Below are 22,328 nucleotides of genomic sequence, written 5' to 3' on the forward strand. Positions count from 1 at the left end.
TGATGGCTGTATTGTTGCTGGAAAGTGAAATCAAATGCTTGTAAGCCACAAAATCTCTACAGATGAGTTTCACTGTATCAAACAGAGAAACTTCTGGTCTTGCAGTGAAAGCTCTGGAGGTCGCTGTGTGGTGGTAAATACACTAATAGTGTCCTCTGTTTCTTCCTAGCAGTACACCATTCACTCAAGAAATTGGATGGTGTTGGGTATTGAAGCCTTTTAAAATTTACATCTTTCCAAATTATGTTGCTTAAGCAAGCAAAATTCATGTGATTAATTATGTATGTCTTTTTCCTTGATTTTTCCTCCTCCCCTTCAGCTAGAAGACAGTTGACTTGGGTTTGTCACTGAATCCACCTGATTGAGATGCAACTAGTTTGTCTCTGTTATGTAGCTGCAGTGGTATCTGGCTTGCAGCAATGAAGCGGTCGGTGCTGCTGTGCGATGGGAAGCTGTGACACAGACACACACCAGGTAGCATTCAGAGTGGGAGGAGGTGTGCTTGCTTTTCAGAGCAGTTTTTTATGTTCCGGGGAACCGGTGCTGTTTGTCTTCCCAGGTTGGAAGTGGTGGTGTCAGCTTTCCTGGAGACTGTTGACCTCTCCCATATGTTCATAAAAAAGAGGGAAATGGAGCCAGCTTCACCTTGGGTAGGTGTACTCCCACCATGCCGCCAGAGATGCTCGGCGTGTGCTGGGTGGTTGCAGCTCTTGCTGTTTTGCAACTCGCTGTTAAAGATAAGGCTTGGCCTGAAATTCTGCGGTCACATAAAAGCAACTTCTCCACCCTTAAACTGGAGGTGGCTGGGCTGTAAGATCTGAGCGCAGGGAGTCCTACAGCCTAATCTTGTGCAGCAGCAGATGGGTTAAGATTTGGTATTAATAGCCATGAGAACATCAGAAGGTCTGAACTGGCTCAGGATGAAGGTTCACATTCTGCAGCATCCTCCCTTAGACAGTGCTGAGCGTCCAATGCTTGGGAAAAAGCATGAGATAATGGGATGAGCCTTTGGTGACAAGCCCTCCTGGGGTACTCTAACAAATTTGACCAGTTTTCAGTTTAGTGACTTCCTAAGCTAAAGGTTGTGTCTGTCTTTTTGAAGAAGTGGAGCCCTCAATAGGATTCTCTTGCATGAAGTTGTTCATTTCCTTCTGTTCATCGTTTGAACCAGTCAGGTGGTGGTGATGCTAAGCAAATTGAGAGCTTTCTTAAAATCTTAGGTGTCTTGCTTTCCAGCTGATTTTCATTGTATTATATTATATTTTCATATAGTAGACTTGGTCTGGGTTTAAAAAGAAGTTTTGCCCTCAGCTGATGCGAAAGGAAGCAATTCCAGAAGTGTGAGGAAGATAAAATGGCAGCCTGGTACTTAAAAGCGAAGGGCTGACATCTCCTTTCTTGTGTGGGCCTAAGCGTGCAGTGACTGCGCTGAAGTCAGTGCAGTAAATCCGGATTGACACCCATGTGACTCAGATCGGAGTTTGACTCATAGCTTGTAACAAAAACAGCTTTCAGTGTGCCTAAACCTCCTGTGAGCTGGCGATCTTTCTTGCTAGCCCTGAGGTGAGAGGTCCTTGTGGAATAAAAGAGCTATATAAAACTGTCAGGAAGAGGATCCCAGAGAAGACTTCCCCCGTGCAAGAGGTACCAGTGCTGCCCCAGGGCTACCCCTTGAATGTGTCCCTATGAGAAGCCTTTTGTAGGCACATTTGAGTGAGATAATGGGTGTAGCTAGGGGACTGCCACTTGTTGACTGTAGACCTGAAGTACCTGGCTGTTGCAAGCAGCTGCTGAAGGGCTGGAGCAGTTTTTGGGCTGGCCAGACACTGCTCCATAGGCTGGTCCTCAGGCCACACAGTCATCTCGGAGGCACAAAGGTAACAGCATGAGATCAGCACTCATTTGTACCTCACATCTATAGTTAGCAGCCTCATCTGCACAAGTTTGAAATTGCTAGTGAATAAGATGGTGAAATAGATACTAGTCCAAGGTAATATTGCTAGCGAATAAAACGATCAAATAGATGCTAGTCCAGGCCTTTCTTTTTTAACATCATTGGTGCATCTCAGTGAGTTGGCCTGCTGACGTGTCTTTCAAAAGATACATAGTAATTTGGATCAAAACAACCCAATCCTTTCACTCTCACTGGCTGTGGCACTAGCAGATACCTACAAGAATACCTACGAGGCACTAGCTGTACCTATGAGAAACCAGTTTTGCAAATGACAAACCCAGTGAGACACTGTGGGGCTTATCTTAGTGTTACCCTTAGTGCTGTCCTATCTTCTGATGGTATTATCACCATCTATTCTATTTATATTCCAGGTTATAGTTTATGAGAGAGATTCTGAGAAGAGATCAAGTTATATTTATTATCTTTCAAGGTTTTGCGATGTCTGTGCTGCATTCACACTGCAAGGCACCTGGCAGATATGACAAAGGACTCGTGCCTTGTAGGAGGAGTGGCTGGGGCCAGGGAGAATGTGACACTGGATGTCTGTCATTGAGAATCCTTAATTTTTCCTGGTTATACAAACTCTTCAAATTAAGATATTTTTAACACCGTATTTTATCTTTACTGTTCTTAATTTTGTTAAGTGTAGTCAAAAGCATTAAGGAAGAAAATATTTATGAACTTATATTGAACTTACATTCAATACCTAAATCAAGTACTTTTTTTTTTCTTTTCTTTCTTTTTCCCCAGAGATAAAATAGTTTGTATTCTTAGGCTTTTTTTTTGACACAAATCTTATGAAGTAAGTGGGAGCTATGTATGCTTTGTACATCTGACCTCTACTGAATGAATACATGGAGGGATTATTCTGTCACCCAGCATTAGATGCTTATAGGAGAGCTGCTGTAGCCTTCTCAGGAGAGTTTTAAGGGTGAAATGGATGGAGAAGGGGATACCATGTCTGTCTACTTCAGTTGTCATGTTTCTACTTACGATTTTGTCAATAGAAGGGATGGAGATTGTTTCCCAAAGGTGTTTTTTCTGCAGACTGGTGACTGCAAAACAAAAGATGTAAGCATCCAAAACACAGTAGTAAATTCTTATGCTTCACGGTTGTTGGAAGAAGCTTGAGACTTGACTGAGTGTACTGTAACAGCTCAAAAAGAAAATAAAAGAATCCACAGCTATATTATATTTAAAAACCTCTCCTAAGTCTTTGGATATCTCATGATTTGAGTGCTTGACTCATGAGGTTTAGTGCTTTGAGTCGGCAGTACTATAATCACAATCTTTATTATACTTTATGTGCAGGTTTTAAATATACCTTGTTTTCTGGATAGTGTTTTTAAGTGACACCTTGTCTTCATTTGTTAATTGAATTAATCACATGTGGGAAGTTCAGGAGGTACTCAAAAGCCTATCAGTAGAGAAGTGTAATAGAATGAGGAATGAAATATAGCATTTAGTAGTAAAGCTGTATTTTAAGAGTGTGATGTCAGAACGAATTGCCCTACTTGATTAAAAGCCTGATACATGTTAAGAAGCTTCTTTATGTTTAGAAAATAAATTATATTAGATAAGGTACTATACTTGTGACTCTGTACATAGTAGCAATAATGGTACACATATTTTTCCATCAAGAATGTGTTCTGTTTTGCTTTTTAGCATTAGTTAAGTTTTAAGACTAACTGTTTCTTGAAAAAAAAAAAAAGTTTTTTTTCTTGCAAGGAAATCTTCTCTTCAGATTATAAGCAGTGACTTTGATAAAAAGTACCCATTACCTAAAGAAGTAAATACGGGAGTGCTTATCTAAACCTGCTAAAATCCAAAATCCTCTACAAAGTATTAGCAAACAATGTAGCTGACTATTGTAGACTTGCCAAAATTAGATTACATCTACCTAAAAATGTGCTTTTAGTCAGGCATTTTCTGTAGTTTTGCTTGGTATTTCTACTGGTATAAAAAACTCTTCATTTCAGTGGAGATTGCTCCCTTTTTATTTGTATGCTCTGTGTTCAGCACTGAAAGTAAAGTAGCCATGGAGTACTAAAGATTATGTATGGCTATAAATGGTTTGTTCTGATAGTAAGAAGTGTCAAGTAACTGTAGTGCAAGCAGTCATTTATATACAGAGCGAGTATAATACTGTGCTGTTACATCACAGTTATTTAGCACTCTCTAAGGCGTGCATGTATATTAAGAAGGAATAGGTGAGTAATAAATGTGACACGCAGAGAAGTGGAAGCGATCAAAAGATATGTAGCAGAAAGTAGGAGGATGGTCTGTGCGTATGTGGCTAAGACAAACTGCATTTGTGTGTTAGGAACAGAATCCCCAAACATCCCACAATGAGTCAGTCGTGCAGTAATCCACGCTTATTTGTTGTGTAACAGGTTTAAGGATTTAGCAGCGTGGCTCAAATTCTACTCTCGGAGTTGAAGAGTCACAGTTACACCGTACTTCTTGGATGGAAAATCGATGCATCTAAGCATTGCCTGAAAGAGTAAAGGAGTATTTGTACTTGCAGAACAGTGAAATGTGTAATATGAATCAGCGTGTACATGCTGGAGTAAACTTGTTTTGGAAAGCCTTTAGATCAGAGCTGTAGTCCTAGTTATGGAAAGAGACAAACACCTTTAAGAAGAATACCTCACTGATGTGAGACTCGCTGCTGGGCATCTTAGGTCTTAGTTTAATATCCTGCAAAACCCACCTTTTTTCCAGTTGCTTGTGATTTGAAGAAGTGGAGAGAAAAGTGTTTCCTTTGGTGCAGGGCACTTGTTTGTTATGATGCTTCTTGCTTGTTGCTGTTGTAAATGGGTGATACTGGCTGGAAACTTATGTCTTAGGCAATGAAGTGAGATGTTTGAGTTCCCTGCAAGAGATGGCTAGTAGGGTGCTTCAGGAAAGTATCAGTTGCTTCACGTCAGCCTGGGTGCCTTAGGAGAGCCTGAGAAGAGCCATGAAGTTTGGCAGAGAGAGCCATGTAAGCATGGAGGGAAGAACTAAGAGCAGTGACTCTTGATTTATGCTTTGCTCGTTTCTTTAGTACCTGATGGTCAATGGAGGCTCAATAAGAGACAAATTCCGGGTAGACAACAGAGGGGATTAGTTTACTTTTGGGGGTCAGGGGAATGAATCTTTGTTTCTCTGCTTTTAGCTGTGCCTGTTGATGAAAGAGAGTCTTTGCCTCTTTGAAAGATGAGGCTTGACTTTATAGTGATGATTTGCTCTTAGAAATTATTTGAAGTAAGAACACTTGGCACTGTATAAAAGTGTATAAAACAGTACGTATAAAAGATTTCAAGTCCCTGCCTTGAGGAATATACACACCAATTAAAACATGTAATATATGCTGTACGTATTACGCATTCGTGGAAATAAACAACACTGAGTGATGGATTTCATTTTGGAAAATAATTTTGAATCATTTATGGAAAATGTTTTTAAGGACAAATAAAAAATAATGGGAAAACTGGTTCTAAGTGCAGTGTTGAAACACAGTCATACAAGGGGAAAGGATACAAAAGATACATTAGGAAAAACGAATCACTGCCCAGGCAAAAGAACATAGGGTAGAGCTGTGGAGGTCCCTGAAGGAGATGAATGACACTTGAACTTGAGATGAATGGCACAAGACATTTGACCTGGGTTTTGGCATCCTTTGATATTTGGGAGGGTATGATGCTGTTAGTACCAGTGTTACTTGAATAGACCAGAGGGGAACAAGTTATGAGCTAGGTGGCTGGAGACTCTGCTGTAGTAGCTGAAGGCAGAAATGCCTGGAGAATGGGTGTCTTCTAGGAAAAAAACAGAAGGGACAAGAAGGATTCCAGAGGCCCTGTATGTTCAGAAGAGGTACAGCAAGGCAGTGATGAATGCATGGAGTGGTAACACATTACTGTCCTAAACAATTGTAGAGGAGGAACAAAGGGGAGATGTTTAGTGAGTTTTTAAATACTGAGTTTGAAATGGCTGGCAGGGCATTCACAGGGAGACAGCACCCACAGAGAGGAGTCTGTGAAAGGGGAAAGGAGAGAGGAAGGGGAAAGGCAAAAGGAAGGAGGCTGTGTGCCTGGAGGCTGTGACTGTGGAGGCTGAAATGACCTTGCAAATGGATAGCCAGTGAGCCAGGACTGAAGCTGTGTAAGAGAGGGAGAGCCCAAATGGAAGAATTAGTCACAAAGGGCCCAAACAGGTTTGAGAGAGAGAAGAGGAGGAGGAGGTACTTTTGGAAGAAGCAGAAGTGCTAAGGAGAACTGAGAAAGCAGAGGCTGAAGGCTGAGCAGACAGAAAGAGAGAGGTGGGGAAAAGTGACCTTTAAACCATGTCAGCAGGATGGTGGTGGCTTGGGAGAGGTAAAGAGCATGGAAGCTGCATGCAGATGATCCAGAAGGGATTTGACAGCCTGGCCAGGCAGGCGGTGCACGTGGATAGCTCAGGCTTGGAGGCATTGCAGGTGACAAAGGCCGGGTGGAGCTGGGTGGGAGAGGGGAATTAAGGAGGTCAGTGCCACCAAAGTTTGGTGTGTGCGCACGAGGGAGATGGTGTGGGCATACACTGAGGTGGAAGGTGAAGTGAAGCATGTGTAGGGATAACATTAGGTTGACTTCTTCTCTGTCACAGAGGGTGTTTGTGGCTGTGTGTTAAGTAGCCGCAGTTGTTTGAAAGGATAAAGTCTAACTATAATATCTAGAGATGCAAACAAATTCATGTTTTGTGTGCCTTAGGGTGTGTGCAGTTCATGTTTGTTTTACCAGTCGATAGATCTGTCTTGGAAGTTGTAGTGTATCTAAAAGTAAGCAAACTAGTAACAGCCTGTGCAGTAGACCTTTTTTTTTTTTTTTCTTCCCTGCAGTCTTGTTTGCTTGCTATATTTTGAGTGATAATTTCAGATTTTTTTTTGTTTGTTTGTTTTGTTTTGTTTCTTCTCTCTGGTAGTTCCTCAGCATTTGCACACAAAGGCTTCATGAGACTTTCTAAGTTGGGGGTGGTATTTGTTCCTTTGTTTTTTGATGTTAGGGCACTGATCTGCCTTCCTGTTCATACTGCTGCAGAAAAATCTGGCCAGAGAAGGCTAGCAATGAGCTCAGGGTTGGTTCAGGGGATGGATGTCCGTCTGGGCCCTTTTCTTTTATGTAGGATGCAACATGGAATCACTTAGTGCACTTGGGTAAATCATTTTCTGTCTCGATTTTGGGGGAAATTACATGCGTTGTATGTGAGGGATTGGCCCAGTGATTCATAGTCTTTGGTTAAATGGCAAGGTAAGGGGAGGTATCTGTACCTATTTATGTAAGGAAGGCGGAGTAGCCCTGAACAGAGTTGTCAGGGTTTATCTTATGATATCCACAATGTACTGACCTGCCAAAATCTGAAGCATGCCTTACATTGTGCAGTAATGAGAGCAAAGTTGACAGGGTTGGTAAAATGGGCCTTGAAATCATATTTATAAGCAATGCATGGAATCTGTTTGTCTCTGTGTGATACATTGCAGTGATGTTCCACAGAGATAGTTCAGCACTTCAGACCAAAATAAGCCTGGGCAACTGACAGCTGAAAGATTTGATTTTGGGTTCAGTTTCTCTTCTCCTGGCTGGGGGCTTTGAAATCCAGAAAAAGTCATCTCGTGCTTTGTATTCATTTGGCATACGGGGCTATTGCTTTCTTCCCATTGTGTTTAAAAAATGAAATAGTAAAAAGAGGGGAAAAATAGTTACCCTGCTGTGTAAGTCAACTCATGTTTTATGGTAACATCGCTTTTGTTATGCTAGCTGTACCTGTTTCCTTTCCTGTGCTGACAGTGACAGGCCAGTGCAAGGCTCAGTGTATGTCACAGTTGGATTTATCACATACATAATGGAAGTAGATCTTAACAATGAGAACTACAGAAAACTCTCTAAAATGAATTTATGGAGTAGAGAAACAACAGCAGACATCTTCTGGTCTTTAAAACTGCTGGTGAACTTAGAAACTTGTGAGCTCTCACTTAAACTACCAGCAATCTTCTGGCTTATTACCAAGTCTTAAATAAGCTCATCATCACAAATTGTGGATTAAGTGATCTTCAGTGGTACTGCGTATGTTAGTGAAAAGAAAATGAAATCAAAATATTTCCAAGGCACTGGATATCTGAAGGCAGATTTGCCTTCAGTGCTGTCCTGTTCTGCATTGGGGGTGGTTTTGCTGAGCCAAAGCCGTGTGCAGTTTCAGTAACGCACTGGGTCCCGAGTCTCATCTGGTATGAGCCAGACTCCAGCTTCACTGGTTTGGGATCTCTAATGGCAGTGTCTGTGTCCTGGCGTGGGCATAGCCTGCGTGCTTGACATTCAGAAATGTTGCAGAGAATGGAAAAACTGTGATTGAACATCTTGATTACCTGCTTAAGTTCTTAAATGTTTAAGAAAGCTTCCTAAAATAGAGCTAGTCCATTCTGTTTAGTGTTTTGCAAGAGCTTACAGGAAAATAGTATCTATAAAATAAAGTAACCCAACAACTGAAAATGAGTTTTCTATGTTGTGTGTTTTGTGAGCTTTGCGTCACTTTTCAGTGCTAAACTGTGCTACCTCCAAAGGTAATGTTTAACAGAATGCTTTTATGGCTTACTTCATATAATTATCCCTCCTTGTATTTCAGGGCACAGTTCTTCTCTTTCCCCTGCCCCCCATTTCTCTGTACTCTTGTGTTGTTTTTGTGGGTGTTTTTGGTTTTTATTTTTATTTTTATTTTTTTAAGCTCTCTTGAAAATGAGACTTTGAAAAGAGATAATACTCTGCAGGGGGAAAAAGTAAGCAAACAACTTACTGGTGTTCAGAATTATTATTCTTTTATTACACTAAGGCTTTAATAGTTAATCAAATAACAGTGCTGTAATTCTAAATCTGTTAACAGGTTAACGCTTGGCAACACTTATATTTATAAGGTAATGATTTTACTGTAGTAATTTGAGCAGTAGGATATATTAGGTATAAGAGAAACCGATTTATTACCTTGAATTTCTTAATTCTCCACACAGCCTATTTCATAGCCATGTACCGTAGAAATAATCTTTACCTCCCATTGACCTGCTGAACACCTAGCTGTATCTAATAAATTTGCTTTGTATTAAAAACACAGCTTTTTGCATTCAAGGTCTGCTATGGATAAGCCATTCCAGTGCTGTATGCATGTTCTAAAGCACTGAAGTTTGTGCCTTGGTGTAATTGTGAGAGGGAGGAATTGGGGCACTTAGGACAAGGTTCTTCATGTGCTTTTGCTGGGGTAGGAAATCCACAATTCAGCATGTTTACTTTTAATTACACACATGTTTTTCTTGCATTCAGGACTTGATTTACACAGCACGAAGGCATTCCAATTTTAGCTAATGGTATGGCTTCTCATTTGATATAAATTGATCTCATGGCACCGTGTGTGCTTCCAGCAGCCGGGGATGTGGTTTGTATGGGGCTTGCATTGATGGGACAGATGAAAGAGGGTGAAAGGAGGTGTGTGTGTGGTGTACCAGCAGGTTATGCCAGCTGATGATCCAGTCCCCATTCTTCTGCAGATAATGCAAATATAATAAATATTTTCTTGTCACGATGCTGCAAATAAAAGCAGATATATATTTATTTTATTTTTTTTACCCCCCCGTTTTAAGATAGAAACTGAGCAGAACATAATGGAGCATATTGGCAGGAAAATGCCCTGCCTATACAGTTGGAAATCAGCCCCCATGCTGCAGATTTAAAATGGCCATGTTGCAACTCCCTGCAAATTGGTTTGCGGTGGAAACCCTAACAAGATCATTAAATATAAAAGCACTGTTGGATGCTGGGAAGGTACTGTGCTACACATACATGTGTGTATCTCCATGGACGTGCATGAATGGACAGCATCAATGCCATCGATTTGAATAAGGAGGTAATATACGGTATTGAGGTGACTTTGCTTGTATTTGGAAATGCCTTGTGTTTATTTTGATGCTGTCAGAATTGTGAACGTTTCTTCAACTTTTTCATATTTAGTACTTGAAAATGCTAAGACGCTAAAGTAACTCACTTGGTGTATGTGGCCAAATAAGAGAACATTATTGTTAAATTAAAGTACAATGGATTCATTAATTTTTATTTTTATTTTGTTAAAATTTGCTCTAATTTAAAATGAGGCTTGTATTCAGAATTAGCAATGGTATTGCAGCATGTCGAAATAAAAGCTTTTGACTTTCCAACATATATCATTAATGACCCTAGGAAAAGAAAAAATCACATCTGCACTAGTTCAGTTCTTGGCTTTTCTAGGGCTGATCAATAATCACATTGTGTATTCATTCCCCCCAGCCCCCTACCCTGCAAGGTCAACTTTAACTACTAGTCTTTATATTTCAGAAAAAGGACATAGACTGCCTTATACATTAATAGTATTGGTCTCAGTGTTTCCTTTGGATCTAATTTACTGTTACCCCATCAAAAGTCAGTAACATTTTTCCTTCATTTTTACTTTTTACTTTTTTATTTATTTATTTATTTATTTTTATTCCTTATCTGCCATTTTTCAGGGGAGCTTTTCACCTCTTCCTACCTTCTGGTGTTGTGTTGAGATACCTAGGTAGGAATTTGAGGATGCTAAGTTTGCTATGGTTTTGCTATTTAAATGGATCCCTTCTTCATTGTATTATTGAATGTGACCATAACAATGGGAGGACAACAATTTAAGGGCTTCTTGTCTGGATGGTAACACAGCTGCTGCAATAAAGTCTTGTTATGGTTGACCAGTCACATTTGGACAGTTATTTCTAATTAGAAGTTCTTATTTATGTTGCATTAGAAAACAGTTTGAAACAAACTGATAGATATTTGAATGAAGTTGGTTCATTTTCTCCTCCTTGCCTTGCAAGATTAATGTTGCTTTTTTGTTTTGTCCTGCAGCCAGAGTAACTAGTCTTGAAAGAATCTTGCCTTTAAAATAAGCTTTTTATTTTGGACTAGAATGTGGTGGTCTTCTACAACTGCTTTAAAATAAAGGGTTATTGTGGGTGGTTGTGTCAGTGTTACATATCACCGCTAGATTAAGCCTTGTGATGGTGGCATTTTGTGATTTCTGCGTTGTTGTTTTCGTTCCATGAAAGTACTGCTGATACTGGTTCCCTTTTATTCATTTCTTCATATTAGAGTGGAAATGTAGTTTGTTCATAATGGATTATTGATTGGTCTGAGAACAGCAGAAGCCCCAAGGCCTTGTCATCAATGGTACTTACTCTCCCAATAGTGAATGCATCACTTCATGCAGCTATTCGCAAACCCAGTCTGTAGGATATAAGCCCGTAATTGTTAATCTTGTACAGCGCCGTTTTTAGGGAGAGGAACTCTTCATTGTCATTATGGGATTTTCCCCCTCAATTTGTTCAGAGAATGGCCCCTTTGTTTTGCTAGCAAGATAAAGCTTGTCCTGGATGTTAATGATATATTTTAATTCCTTGCTCGTAATACTACAGTGTAACTAATAAAGCGCGTTGCTTTGTCTCCAGAAGACAAACACGCACAGTACACTAAAACACAAAATATGTACTGAGTGGGTGACAGCTCTGTGTTTCTCCACAAACCCCGGAGCAGTGCAGAGCAATCCCTCCCCTGCCCCCCGCGCTCCTGAACTGCTTCTGTAGGACCAACCAAAAAACTGGGTTATGCTGTTCCTATTGTCTTGCTGGCTTGGTTTCGAGAGAGGTCACCTCCCTGCAGATGTCTACCTCGAGTTTTTTCAGCCTCGGTGTTTTTTTATCTCTATTCCAGTGGATTCATTCCCCTGCTAAGGGTGCGGCACTGGTTCAGAAAGGCCGGACTCTGCTTTCGCAGCCCTGGCTGCCGGTTTGGAGCCTGCTGCAAAATGTCATTAGCTCATGGAGGGAGAAAGACACAAAAACATACGATGCAGTCAGAGAAGCTCAAAATAATGTTTGACTGTTCAAATGGCAAACTTCTCAAGCGGGAGCAGCTTCCTCCGCTGCAGTGGAAGGCTGGTTTAAAATGATTAAACAAAAAGTATTGCAAAATGCTGCTTAAGGATTTTCTAAAACATCAGCTGAAATAAATTTAGGCTAATAGAAATTCTGCATTTTTCCAGGAGCTTTTGATTTTTCCTTTCCAGTCCTCGTGTCAGTTTTGGCAGGCTTAAACAAACTTCAGGAGGTCTGTTGTTAAGATGTCTGTTTGTAATAATTGAGTACATTTGAAAATTAGAGAATCTTCTTCCATAACTGGCTCTGGATTTTCTGATAACTTTTTTTTAATTTTTTTTTCTGGATTAGTTTGGATTACTGCCAAAAAAAATCAGTTCCGAGCTACGTTGCATTTACCTAAAAACAAGTTTATTCTCTAGGTCAGTGGACACTGGGATTTTCTGTAAATTTAAGTGTGGGCTGATTATTTCAAGACAATGGTAGATATAAAGGTATATAAAAGGCAGTTACCAGCTCAATGCAGTCTATAGACAAGTGATTGGTCCATAAGAGTCATCTCTGTAGGATGAGAGCCTAAATGGGGATGTCAGGATCAGATCTTTGGTAAGGCTGTGGACCAGTGACTTTGGGTGTTGAGAGAAGGAGCCATGTCCCCTCACAAAGAGAGGAAGAAGGCACTCAGATACACTAAGGAGTACATTTGTGGAGAGCAGTGGCTCTGAAGCTTGAAGAGAAGATATGGAGGGGGAGAAAGGTGTCTGCAATTCAGTGAGTGTGAAGGCTTGCAAGGCAGCTGTAAAACCTTTAATCTGCTCTTTTTCTCCACTTAGCTATCTTCTAGTGCCTTACTGTGAACAGCAAAGTTTCTCTGATTTGGGGGCAATCTGAACCTCTTCAAATCTGGAGAGAGCTGGTCTCCAGGCTGCCGTTCTTTGAAAGATACAACTTTCTCAAATTCACCTAGATGTCTGCCTGCAGTATCACTGCATCATCTAGAAAGAATTTCAGCAAGATATTTTCTTCCACAAGATCACACCTCACAATGATGTGTGTGTGTGTGGTTTTTTTTTTTTAAGTCACTGTTCCTTTTGGCAGAGGAGCATGATGGAGTGATTGGAGTGCATATTCAAGCCTCTTGGAGATGAGAAGAGCAATATTTCTACAGTGCATTTATGCACTGTAGATGTGACTTGAAATATTTACACCCAAACAGAAAGCATTTGATTTCAAAATATACATGTTGCTATTTGAAAAGGTCTGTGAGGCTTCCTAAATTGTATATTCTTGTTTATTACCTATTGAAAAGTTCTCTCATCCTGCCACTCCAGCCCATGCAATATCATTTTTAAAGTCAAGTTAAATTGAGGAAAAACAAAGAGTTTATAGTTTTTTGAATGCTGGAATGGGAATAATTTTATCCAAAGTTTTTTTTCCATCTACACCGAACAAGATATTTTTATGCAAGTATATGACAGAAATGAATTTGCAGTTATGTTTTCAGTGTGGTATCTCTTGTGTTGTATTTTATCTGAGTGGCACATAAAGGCTTTAAGAGGGGTCTGTGTGGCCAGCTGTGGGGGCACAGCCTATCTCATCCTCTTCCAGAACGTACAAGTGACATAAAGAGTAGAGTATCAGCTCCCATTTTATTTAAACCACTTTTAGCCCTGCACTTTTAGCTGTGTGACTCACTTTACAAGTAATGTGAAGGTCTTGCAGCAGCCACAAGGGCAATACAGCTGAGTATACCTGCTGTAGTGCTGGCAGGGTCTAATGGTCTCTTGGGGAAGCTGTGGGTGATACTGGGGCTCCCGTGTGGCAGCAGGTTGGCTTTGGCCAAATGCCTTTTCCCTCAAGCCAAAAACTCTTTCCAAGGTCGTTTTTTAAAATCGGAGCTTGTTAGACATTTTGGTGCCTACGTGTTTGAAATAGAATCGATTTACATTTCCTTACGGCTTGTGCCTGTAGGGATCTCCATACCTTGGCAGCCTGAGAGAAATCTGCAGGCTTGATGCAACTCTGCTCTGAATTGTGTGTGACAACCTAAAGCTGAGGAACTGCAGGCTGAACTTGGACCACAGTGATGAAAGGTTATCAGTTACCACCTGAAATTACTTCATGCATTTTTAGTAGCCTTAGGGTAGCTGGAGGTGGCCGGATTCCATGTGCGCTGAAAGAGCATTATCTCAGAATACTTCCAAATTCGTAATTATGTCCAAATATCTTTATCACTGCAGTCAGCCAGAAATAAAGGAGGAAGAAAAAAAAAAAAAAAAAAGACATTGCAAAATTTACTTGTTGCAAAGGACTAAATAGTGTGGTTTGGTTTACGAGGTGACATCTGTCATCTCTTGTGCCATTTTTGATGTTGTTGAAACAATTGTCTGATAACGAAGGTGGAAGTTACTAAGCTAAAATTGTTAGAATTCTTTGTTGTTGTTTTCCTTGTTTTGTATGTTCAGTCTCCGGAATTGAAGCAGTTTTCAAAGTTGTCACTTTTATTTAGTATTTGCTGCTTGTTTCCCTTCCAACGAACACCAGCTTTGTTGTTGTGCAAAGATCCCCTCTAAGAGAATTACTTCTAAGTGACACTCAAAGGATGCGAGGAGGGAGTTGTGAGCTGCTCCTGGACGGCTGTCAGTCAGTTTGCCAAAGCCTAAAGCAGGCCTACACGTACTGCGTAAAGAAGACTCGGATTTGGTGAACATTCATCCTCCCCCAGGAATTTCTATCTGTGGAAGATCAGCCTTGAAATTCTGCTGGTTTTAAATGCATACGAATTCAAACAGTTCAAAACCAGGAATACTTTATTTCAACTCCTTAAGTTATAAATCGCAGTGCGCAGGCCAAGCTAAAGTAACAAAGCTGAACCATTTTTCTCAGAATATTATGGTGAAGATGATACATTTCCATTAAGTATTTTAGATTAATGAAATCATTTGGTGTTTATTTATTTATTTTTTAGCTCTGACTTATTTTTCCCCCTCAGGCCTAATTGAATATAGGGCATGGGGAATCTCCCGTGAGTGGCTGGATCTCTCTCACAAGTAGTGCTTTCTTCATATTCTTGTTTTCGTAACGAAGCTTCATTAATGAAAATGCTATGAATAATTGAAGTGAAATATGTCAGGACTAAGCATAGGAAAGCTGTAGCTAAGCAAACAAAGGGACTCTAAAGCTTGGGATTTATATGTGCCTGAACTGCTGCTTGCAACATTCTCATCTGACTAAGTTTGGCTCTTAAAACTCTTCTGAATGTTAGGATAGGAAGCACTATAGAAAGTTGAATTAAAATGGGACCTACATTTTTTGTTTAAAAGTACTGTACAAGCTTACAGTTAAGTAAGCTTAAGTACTCGCTGGTGTAAAGTACAGAAAACGCAGAATGTAGAAAATACTATCTAAAATACCCAGAACGATCTGTCCCCAAGGCTTATTTGCTTTTTTTTCCCCTGCTCTACAATGGTGCAGAACATTTCAGAAGCAGCTGCTGCTTGTCCAAGTATACTGTAGTGTTAAATGCAACAAACAAAACAAAAACAAAAAAGAAAAAAGTTGCTGTTTCTTTTTATTGTTTAATACATTTTAGGTCAAGTCTTTGATTATGAGACAATGTGGTTTGCTACTTGGCAGACTTGGATTATGGGTCAAATAAATGAAGATGTTACTTTGAGTTGTTTCGTCCATCAATATGCTGTGGAAAGCACATTTTTTATTTGCTGTTTTGCATGTTCGTACCGTCTGGTACAGCAACAACTTCTAGTGGCTGCCACTCAGGACGTTTGTTGTGAGGCTGCCCTTTAACTTGGTCTTGAGTAACAAATTTCAGGGATTAATTTAGATACTCTTGTTTGTAACTTCATGCATATTTGGACTTCTGAATTTGTGATCTGATTTTTTTTTATTTTTTACCTCCCAAGGACTAATATGTTAGTCATACAGTCATGATGTAAAAATGCTTCATTCCAGAAATGAGATTGCATTTGTAATACATCTGTTTTAGATATTACTATCAGCTCTCTGAGGAAAAGGTTGTTTGGTTAGATGCTGTAGATAGCTCTTAATGTGCTGTACAGATACTAGATATGCGGAAAATCAAACCCAGAAATGAATGATTTTGTAGCAAATAAGAGGCCTAGATTAATGTAAACATAATGAAATTATTTTATAATGTGTAACTGAGATGAACATTGCATCAGTTTTACCTTGCTTTTTGTTACGCTTATGCTGTTGATGTGGTTAAACTGTATTTATTCATTTACATATTGGAGAGACAGGTGAATACTATGAGAAACCTCAGTATTTGCAACTTTAGATCTGCAGCTCTTTATTTTTTGAGTCATAGATATCAAGTGATGGATGTGTGAATATACAGTCTTGTTATTGTTCTCCGTATTTTTAGCTAAATCTTAACATGCAGTGTTTTATAAACGCAGTAATAGCTCAGTTTTGTTTATTAGAGAACGCAGTATTGTTTGATCTAGTTGTGTGCTGTTTGTAGTACTTAATGAGCATAGGAAAGGGGGGAGATTTTGTTTTACAGTTGTGGTAATTGGAAAAGAAGCCATCTATTAAAATCTAACCATTGATTTTTGGCATATGCAAGGTGGAGAATTGCTGGTGCATTGTATCTTGCATTGCTGAGGCAGATAGTGACCCTTGTAATTTATTGTGGCAAGATACAAATACTTCTAAACTTTTATTAATCTGTTGTTGTTGTTGTTGTTGTTGTTTTTGTGTTTTTTTTTTAAATCAAAGTTGCTTCTCACTTTGTTTATGATTATGATTCTTCTTCACTGAGGTGGGTATTCTTGTGGTTTCCTGTATAGCTTGCTGACATAAATCACCCACTTTTAAGATGAGTTGATACCTAAGCACATTATCAGTTTACTTTAAGATGGAGACTAAATATTACACTTGGAGTTTTCTTCCTTGTTATCCATCAGGAGATAACTTCTAGTTACACAGAATGTTTTGTCAGACTCCGCGTTCTTGTTTTCTCTTTAATCAAAGTAGTAAGCGTATGCAGTCTCTGCGCCTGCTCTGTGCATGCCACATCAAGCACAGCAGAACTGTCTGAGACGCAAAGTAATGCAGTTGCCAGCAGGAATATGATATTTGCTAAAGTCTCTAGGAAAGCCTTTTATCTTTGGCAAGTAAGTATTTTACATGAAATTACACATGATGGTAAAGCCACAGATTTAAAGTGTAATAACCCCCTCAAGAAATGTTTTCCTCATTTAAGGTGTATTTTTAGTTGCTTTTGCTTGGTTTTAAAACAAAAATATTTTTAAAGTTCATGTTTCTTTAAGATGATGTGATGTCAGTGTATGGAAATGAATTCTTTTTTTTCACTGTTGCTCCTTTTTGGATTTTGTTTATTAATGATCCTTTGAATACTTGACATTGAAGTCTAGAATATCAGTGAAAAGAGAAGCTGCTGCTTTTTGGTGAAATAAATTTTAGTACAGTATGCTTTTGAATGTTGGTGTGAGTGACAGAAACTGTTGAAGTCAAAATATTAATAGGCTTAAATATATTTAAAGAGTCTACTTACATGATTTTTGTATGTTTACGTGACTTTATTCTTGTTTCAGGTGATCTATCCTATTCACTAACGGAACACACTGAAATAAATCGGTGCTTTGGACTCTCTTGAGCAGCTGCAAGGAGAAACGTTACCCTGAGAATGAAGCTGTAAAACGTCTCCCTGCAGAACCGTATGATTGAAAACGCAGTCCAGCCCTCCTCTGCTGCCGGACATGCTTCTGTCCTCCTGCCCCTCTCACCCAATGTTGCAGTAGTACAGATGGATCGTGGCAGAGAGGCAGAAATGGAGTTACGGCGATCCTCCAGCCCAGGCAAGCTGAGCAGGAATGACATGGATGCTGACAAGACCATGTGCCACAGCTGCTGCATCTGCGGTAAAAGTTTCCCTTTTCAGAGCTCCTTATCTCAGCACATGAGGAAGCACACGGGTGAGAAGCCCTACAAATGTCCTTACTGCGATCACAGAGCTTCCCAAAAGGGCAACCTGAAGATCCACATCCGTAGTCACAGGACAGGCACTTTAAGTCAGGGACATGAGGTGGAGATGGGAGAGGCGCAGCTGGGTGAGATGGGTGTTTCAGAGGGTCTCGGTGGCTGCACTAGTCCCACCAAAAGTACATCTGCCTGCAACAAGATCTTGAATGGCATTGCTCAGGTAGACAGCAGCAAGATCTTGTTGAGAAGCAGCAAGAAAGAGGTCGCAGAGGTGGCACCTGCTGAGGAGGATGGCAAGCTAACCGCTTATCCATGCACCTTCTGCAAAAGCAAATTCGAAAGGAAGAAGGACCTGGAGCAGCACCTGCACCAGGTCCACAAACCTTTCAAGTGCAGGTTGTGTAGCTACATGACCTTGAGGGAGGAGACATTATTAAATCATGTAGAGAAGGACCATATAACTGCTCAGGTCCCGAATGGGGAGGCCTATGCTGAGAACTGCAAGAGCGAGCTGAGCGCCGGCGAGTTTCCTTGTGAAGTTTGCGGCCAGGCCTTCAGTCAGACCTGGTTCCTGAAAGCTCACATGAAAAAGCACAGGGGCTCGTTTGATCACGGCTGCCACATTTGTGGCAGAAGATTCAAAGAGCCCTGGTTTCTCAAAAACCACATGAAGTCGCACGGCCCGAAAGCTGGGAACAAAAACAAACTGAAAAATGAGCTGGAGCTCATAGCCACTATCAATGACGTGATACAGGAGGAAACGATTGTGACGGGCCTGTCTTTGTACGAAGTCTGCACCAAGTGTGGAAATCTGTTTACAAACATGGAAAGCCTAAAAGCGCATAATGCTGTTCACTACCGGGCTCAGCGGAGCAGCACCGGGGATAAAGCCGAAGGCTTAATTGACGGGAGCCTGAGCCCCTCAGTAACAAAGCAGTTTTTCTTGCAGTGTCTCAATCTAAGGCCATCTGTAGGGCTGGATAGAGTTACAAGGGGACAGACTGGAAAAAGAGTAGCCGAGCTGGATCCAGTCAGTAGCTACCAAGCTTGGCAGCTGGCCACCAAAGGAAAAGTAGCAGAGCCCTCCGAGTATGTGAAGTATGTGGGGTGGGATGAGGCCCTGGCGGACGCGGACGTGACTTATGACAAGGATAAGAGGGAGTACATCCTCGTCAACCAGGAGAAGCGCAAGCGGGAGCAGGATTTGCCCAGCTCCTCCAGCAACCCCAAGAAGAAGAGTTGTCCCAGTGGGCGCCCAGAGAAGACGAGCAGTGCCCCGACAGGGGAGAGCTGCCCGCTCGCCCAGGGTGACCTGGACTACCGTCCCTCCTCGCGGCAGGGCAGGCGGGCGACCCAGAACAAGTCCACCGAGTGCTTTGAGTGCGGCAAGGTCTTCCGCACCTACCACCAAATGGTGCTGCACTCCCGGGTGCACCGCAAAGAGCGAAGGAGCTGCCGTGAGGGGGGGACGGCCGCCCAGCCCGACCGCTATGGCTCCAGCAGTGAGGAAGGGGACTCGGGCTCCGTCAGCGGGCCCAGCACGCCTGGTTCCGCGTCCGCCCCAGAGGACTCGGCCACCTCTGGCTTGGGGGAGGAAGGGGCCGAGGAGAGCTCGGAGGAGGGAGCAGCTGACCCATCATTAGGTAAGATGGCTGCTGGCTGGCCCTGCTCTCTCAGGGCTGCGGGGACCTGTGGACCCCATCCCCATGCAGTGAGCAAAGGGAGTGGGCAGGAGGTGCATTGCTCCTTGTCTCAGCATGGCAATTTCTTTGTTGCTGGTACAAATAATAAAAATGAGATCTGAGGACATGTTCAGAAGGTACAGGTAAACTTGGTTCAACGAAGGACTCTTGAGAAGTAACTTGGTTACCTGTAGCAACAGTCACCTCTACTGTTACCCTAGGGACGGGGTGTCCTCCCTGCACATCTAAGGAGCTATTTTGCCCCAATTTATGGACACCCAGCACCTTATCTTGCCTTTAGCATGCAGGTGTGGTAAGGGTGCAGCCTTCATGGTGTTGCCCCCAAAGTGCATAAAGTCATTAATTGCCAGCATGAGAGTCATTTCTCTCCTCTCCCTTCTGCTTTGCTTCCCAAACTTGTGTTTATAACTCCAAGGGCTATAATTAATCTCTCTGGGTTAAAGCAGTCCTTTGAGCCCAACACTACTAAATGGAACAAATTATTCTCCAAATAGCAGCAAAGTAAATATTTGAAAGAACACTATTAAGCACTTTTGTATTGTTTCTTTTTTTCTTCTTCTGATTTTTGTTGTTCACCATTATTTGTTTTATAGCACATTTTAAATATGTGATATTAACCATTCTTTCCTTACTACCCTTGTGTGTTTTTTGTTTATTTGTTTTGCTTGGTAAGCATTACTATATTCCTCCTATTTTTGTTCCTTATTGTTTTCTGAAGAATTACCTTATCTGTAGAATTTAACTAATTTTCAAGATTATCTCTAATGAAGTAATTTGTTGTCTTCATTGTTGTTTCATAATTGTTTGTCTTCATTGTTGAAGAGGGTAGATATACTTAATTAGCTATGTTTTTGGGTGGATTTTTTATAATGTGACTTCTCCAGTGGCTACAGACCCTGCAACAGTAAAGCGCAATGCTTGCCAGGATTGTGTGTTAATTACACATTTTTCATAAAGCAGTCTTGGATATATTTTGTGTCATTAAGTTTCTTTCCTAAAATTTTCAGGGTTGTAGGACAGCTGAAGTGGGGGCCGGTGCTGCTTGGCAATGTTGCTTGCAATGTGTAGGCTTAGAGGGAAGAGAGAGCCAAAGGACTGAAACTAGGAGGATGAGAGGGGATGAAACCCACCTGTTTCTCCTTAAAACTTAAAAGAAGTGTCCTAAACTTGATTTTGCTACAGTTTGGATCAAGTCTTCCATGGACAAATTGGATGCACAGTAGAACAGAAATTTAAATTAAACTAGGAAATCATCTCTGCCATCCATCCCCCCCCTTCTTTGTTAATGCTTTTTTCTCCATTGCACAACTCTGAAAAGTCCTAGTGACAAGTTGAGAAATATTTTCACTGTGATTACTTGCACATTTAAAAATTTCAAAATTTGTCTTTCTCATGTACAGTTTGTTGGATTTGTGTCCTTTAAAAAAGTTGTTTATGGGAGTGTACTTGCTTTGTGTGAAAATCCTTCAGCTGCTGCCTGAAACACCTCCGTGCAGTTGACACAAAATGTAGTTGCAAAGCTGCAGCTTCCACTGGAGTTAAATGGGGCTGCTGTGTTTTACCGGTGTAATGTACCAGTGCCCTTATGGAAACCGCTGTGATGGAAAACCATCTCTCTGGAGACAGGCTGAAAACACTGGAACACTTTTCACACGATATTCAAACAGTAAAGTTGTTCTTCTATGCTGTCCCTATTCAGTACTTTATTTTTAACAAGAGGAGCTGTCTCATCTCTTTCTCTGTCCCAGTTCTTACCTCGGTTCAAGCTCAGCCTTTGTCTCATGAATGAAAGGTGAGAGTTTAAGTTGCACAGCAATTTCTCTCACAGGAATTAAGGTGACTGGATTAACCACTGTCTCTAGCCAACACCAGGAAACTCATTTATTTGGGTGCCAAATGGATTCTTATCTATTTTGCTGAGCATTAAAGAAGCAGCAAACTGATCGGCCTAAATAAAGGAGCAACTTGGAAAAGGGATGCATTTTGCATTGATTAGGTGAGAGGGTGGCTGCTGCATTTTATATTTAACAAGTGACAAAGACTTTTTAATTAAAAAGAAAGGTGTTTTTTATGTGTTTGTTTTCAGTAGGTCAAGATTCAAGACTTAAGTTTCTCAGTTTTCTCTTTCTGGTATCACATTTACTGAGACTGCTCTTACATAGTTTCCAAGGGGACTGTTGCCCTTCTGTCCAGCAAGCTGTAGGATTAGTTTTACTCTTATGCAAATTGCTGTTTTAACTTGAGAGGCTTTTTTTTTTTTTTTTTTTCCTCCTCTACTAACAGAAACATGAGGTCTACAGAATATAGGCCAAATTCCACCCTTGTGTATGCTCCCGTTAAAATCAGATGTTCTGATGTGGCCTTCAAGTCTGTTTTGTCCTAGAAGTGCTGTGGTTTGATTTCCTCTGCTGTAGCTCGTTTTAGTTATTCTTGCTGGTGAACCTTTTCTGGCGAAAGCAGAGCTCCAGTGCTCCAGACAGCAGCCGCCCCCAGCAGAGGTGGGCAAACCGTGCTCTCAGTTCCTCTTCCTGACATGTCAGCTATGGTATTATTTTTACTCAGACTGTGGTCAGGAAAATCTCGTGTTACTCGTAAGATTATTTTAAATAATATATATATATACATTTTTTTACTTTCACATCTCCCCCCCCATTTGACATTTTGGCAAGTTGCTTTGTTATGCAAGGTTAAAAAAGGAGCTTGATACTACCAGGTATTGAATGTTCTGGTCTTGTTTCAGCTGAATGTGCCT

The 22,328-nt window shown here is 40.9% G+C and overlaps 1 protein-coding gene across 2 annotated transcripts in view; it reads left to right on the forward strand.

Annotated features, from left to right (window-relative positions):
- The window catches only part of ZNF516 (zinc finger protein 516), a 107,264-nt gene that overhangs the window by 25,344 nt on the left and 59,592 nt on the right, over nucleotides 1-22,328 (forward strand). For both annotated transcript variants that reach the window (XM_068671338.1, XM_068671339.1), the window contains exon 2: nucleotides 17,486-19,516. In XM_068671338.1, the coding sequence (XP_068527439.1) occupies nucleotides 17,611-19,516 (1,906 nt within the window). In that variant the 5' untranslated portion in view covers nucleotides 17,486-17,610. The remainder of the gene's footprint in view (nucleotides 1-17,485; nucleotides 19,517-22,328) is intronic.

This window comes from Anas acuta, chromosome 2 (genome assembly GCF_963932015.1).
Source record: "Anas acuta chromosome 2, bAnaAcu1.1, whole genome shotgun sequence".
NCBI classification, from domain to species: domain Eukaryota; kingdom Metazoa; phylum Chordata; class Aves; order Anseriformes; family Anatidae; genus Anas; species Anas acuta.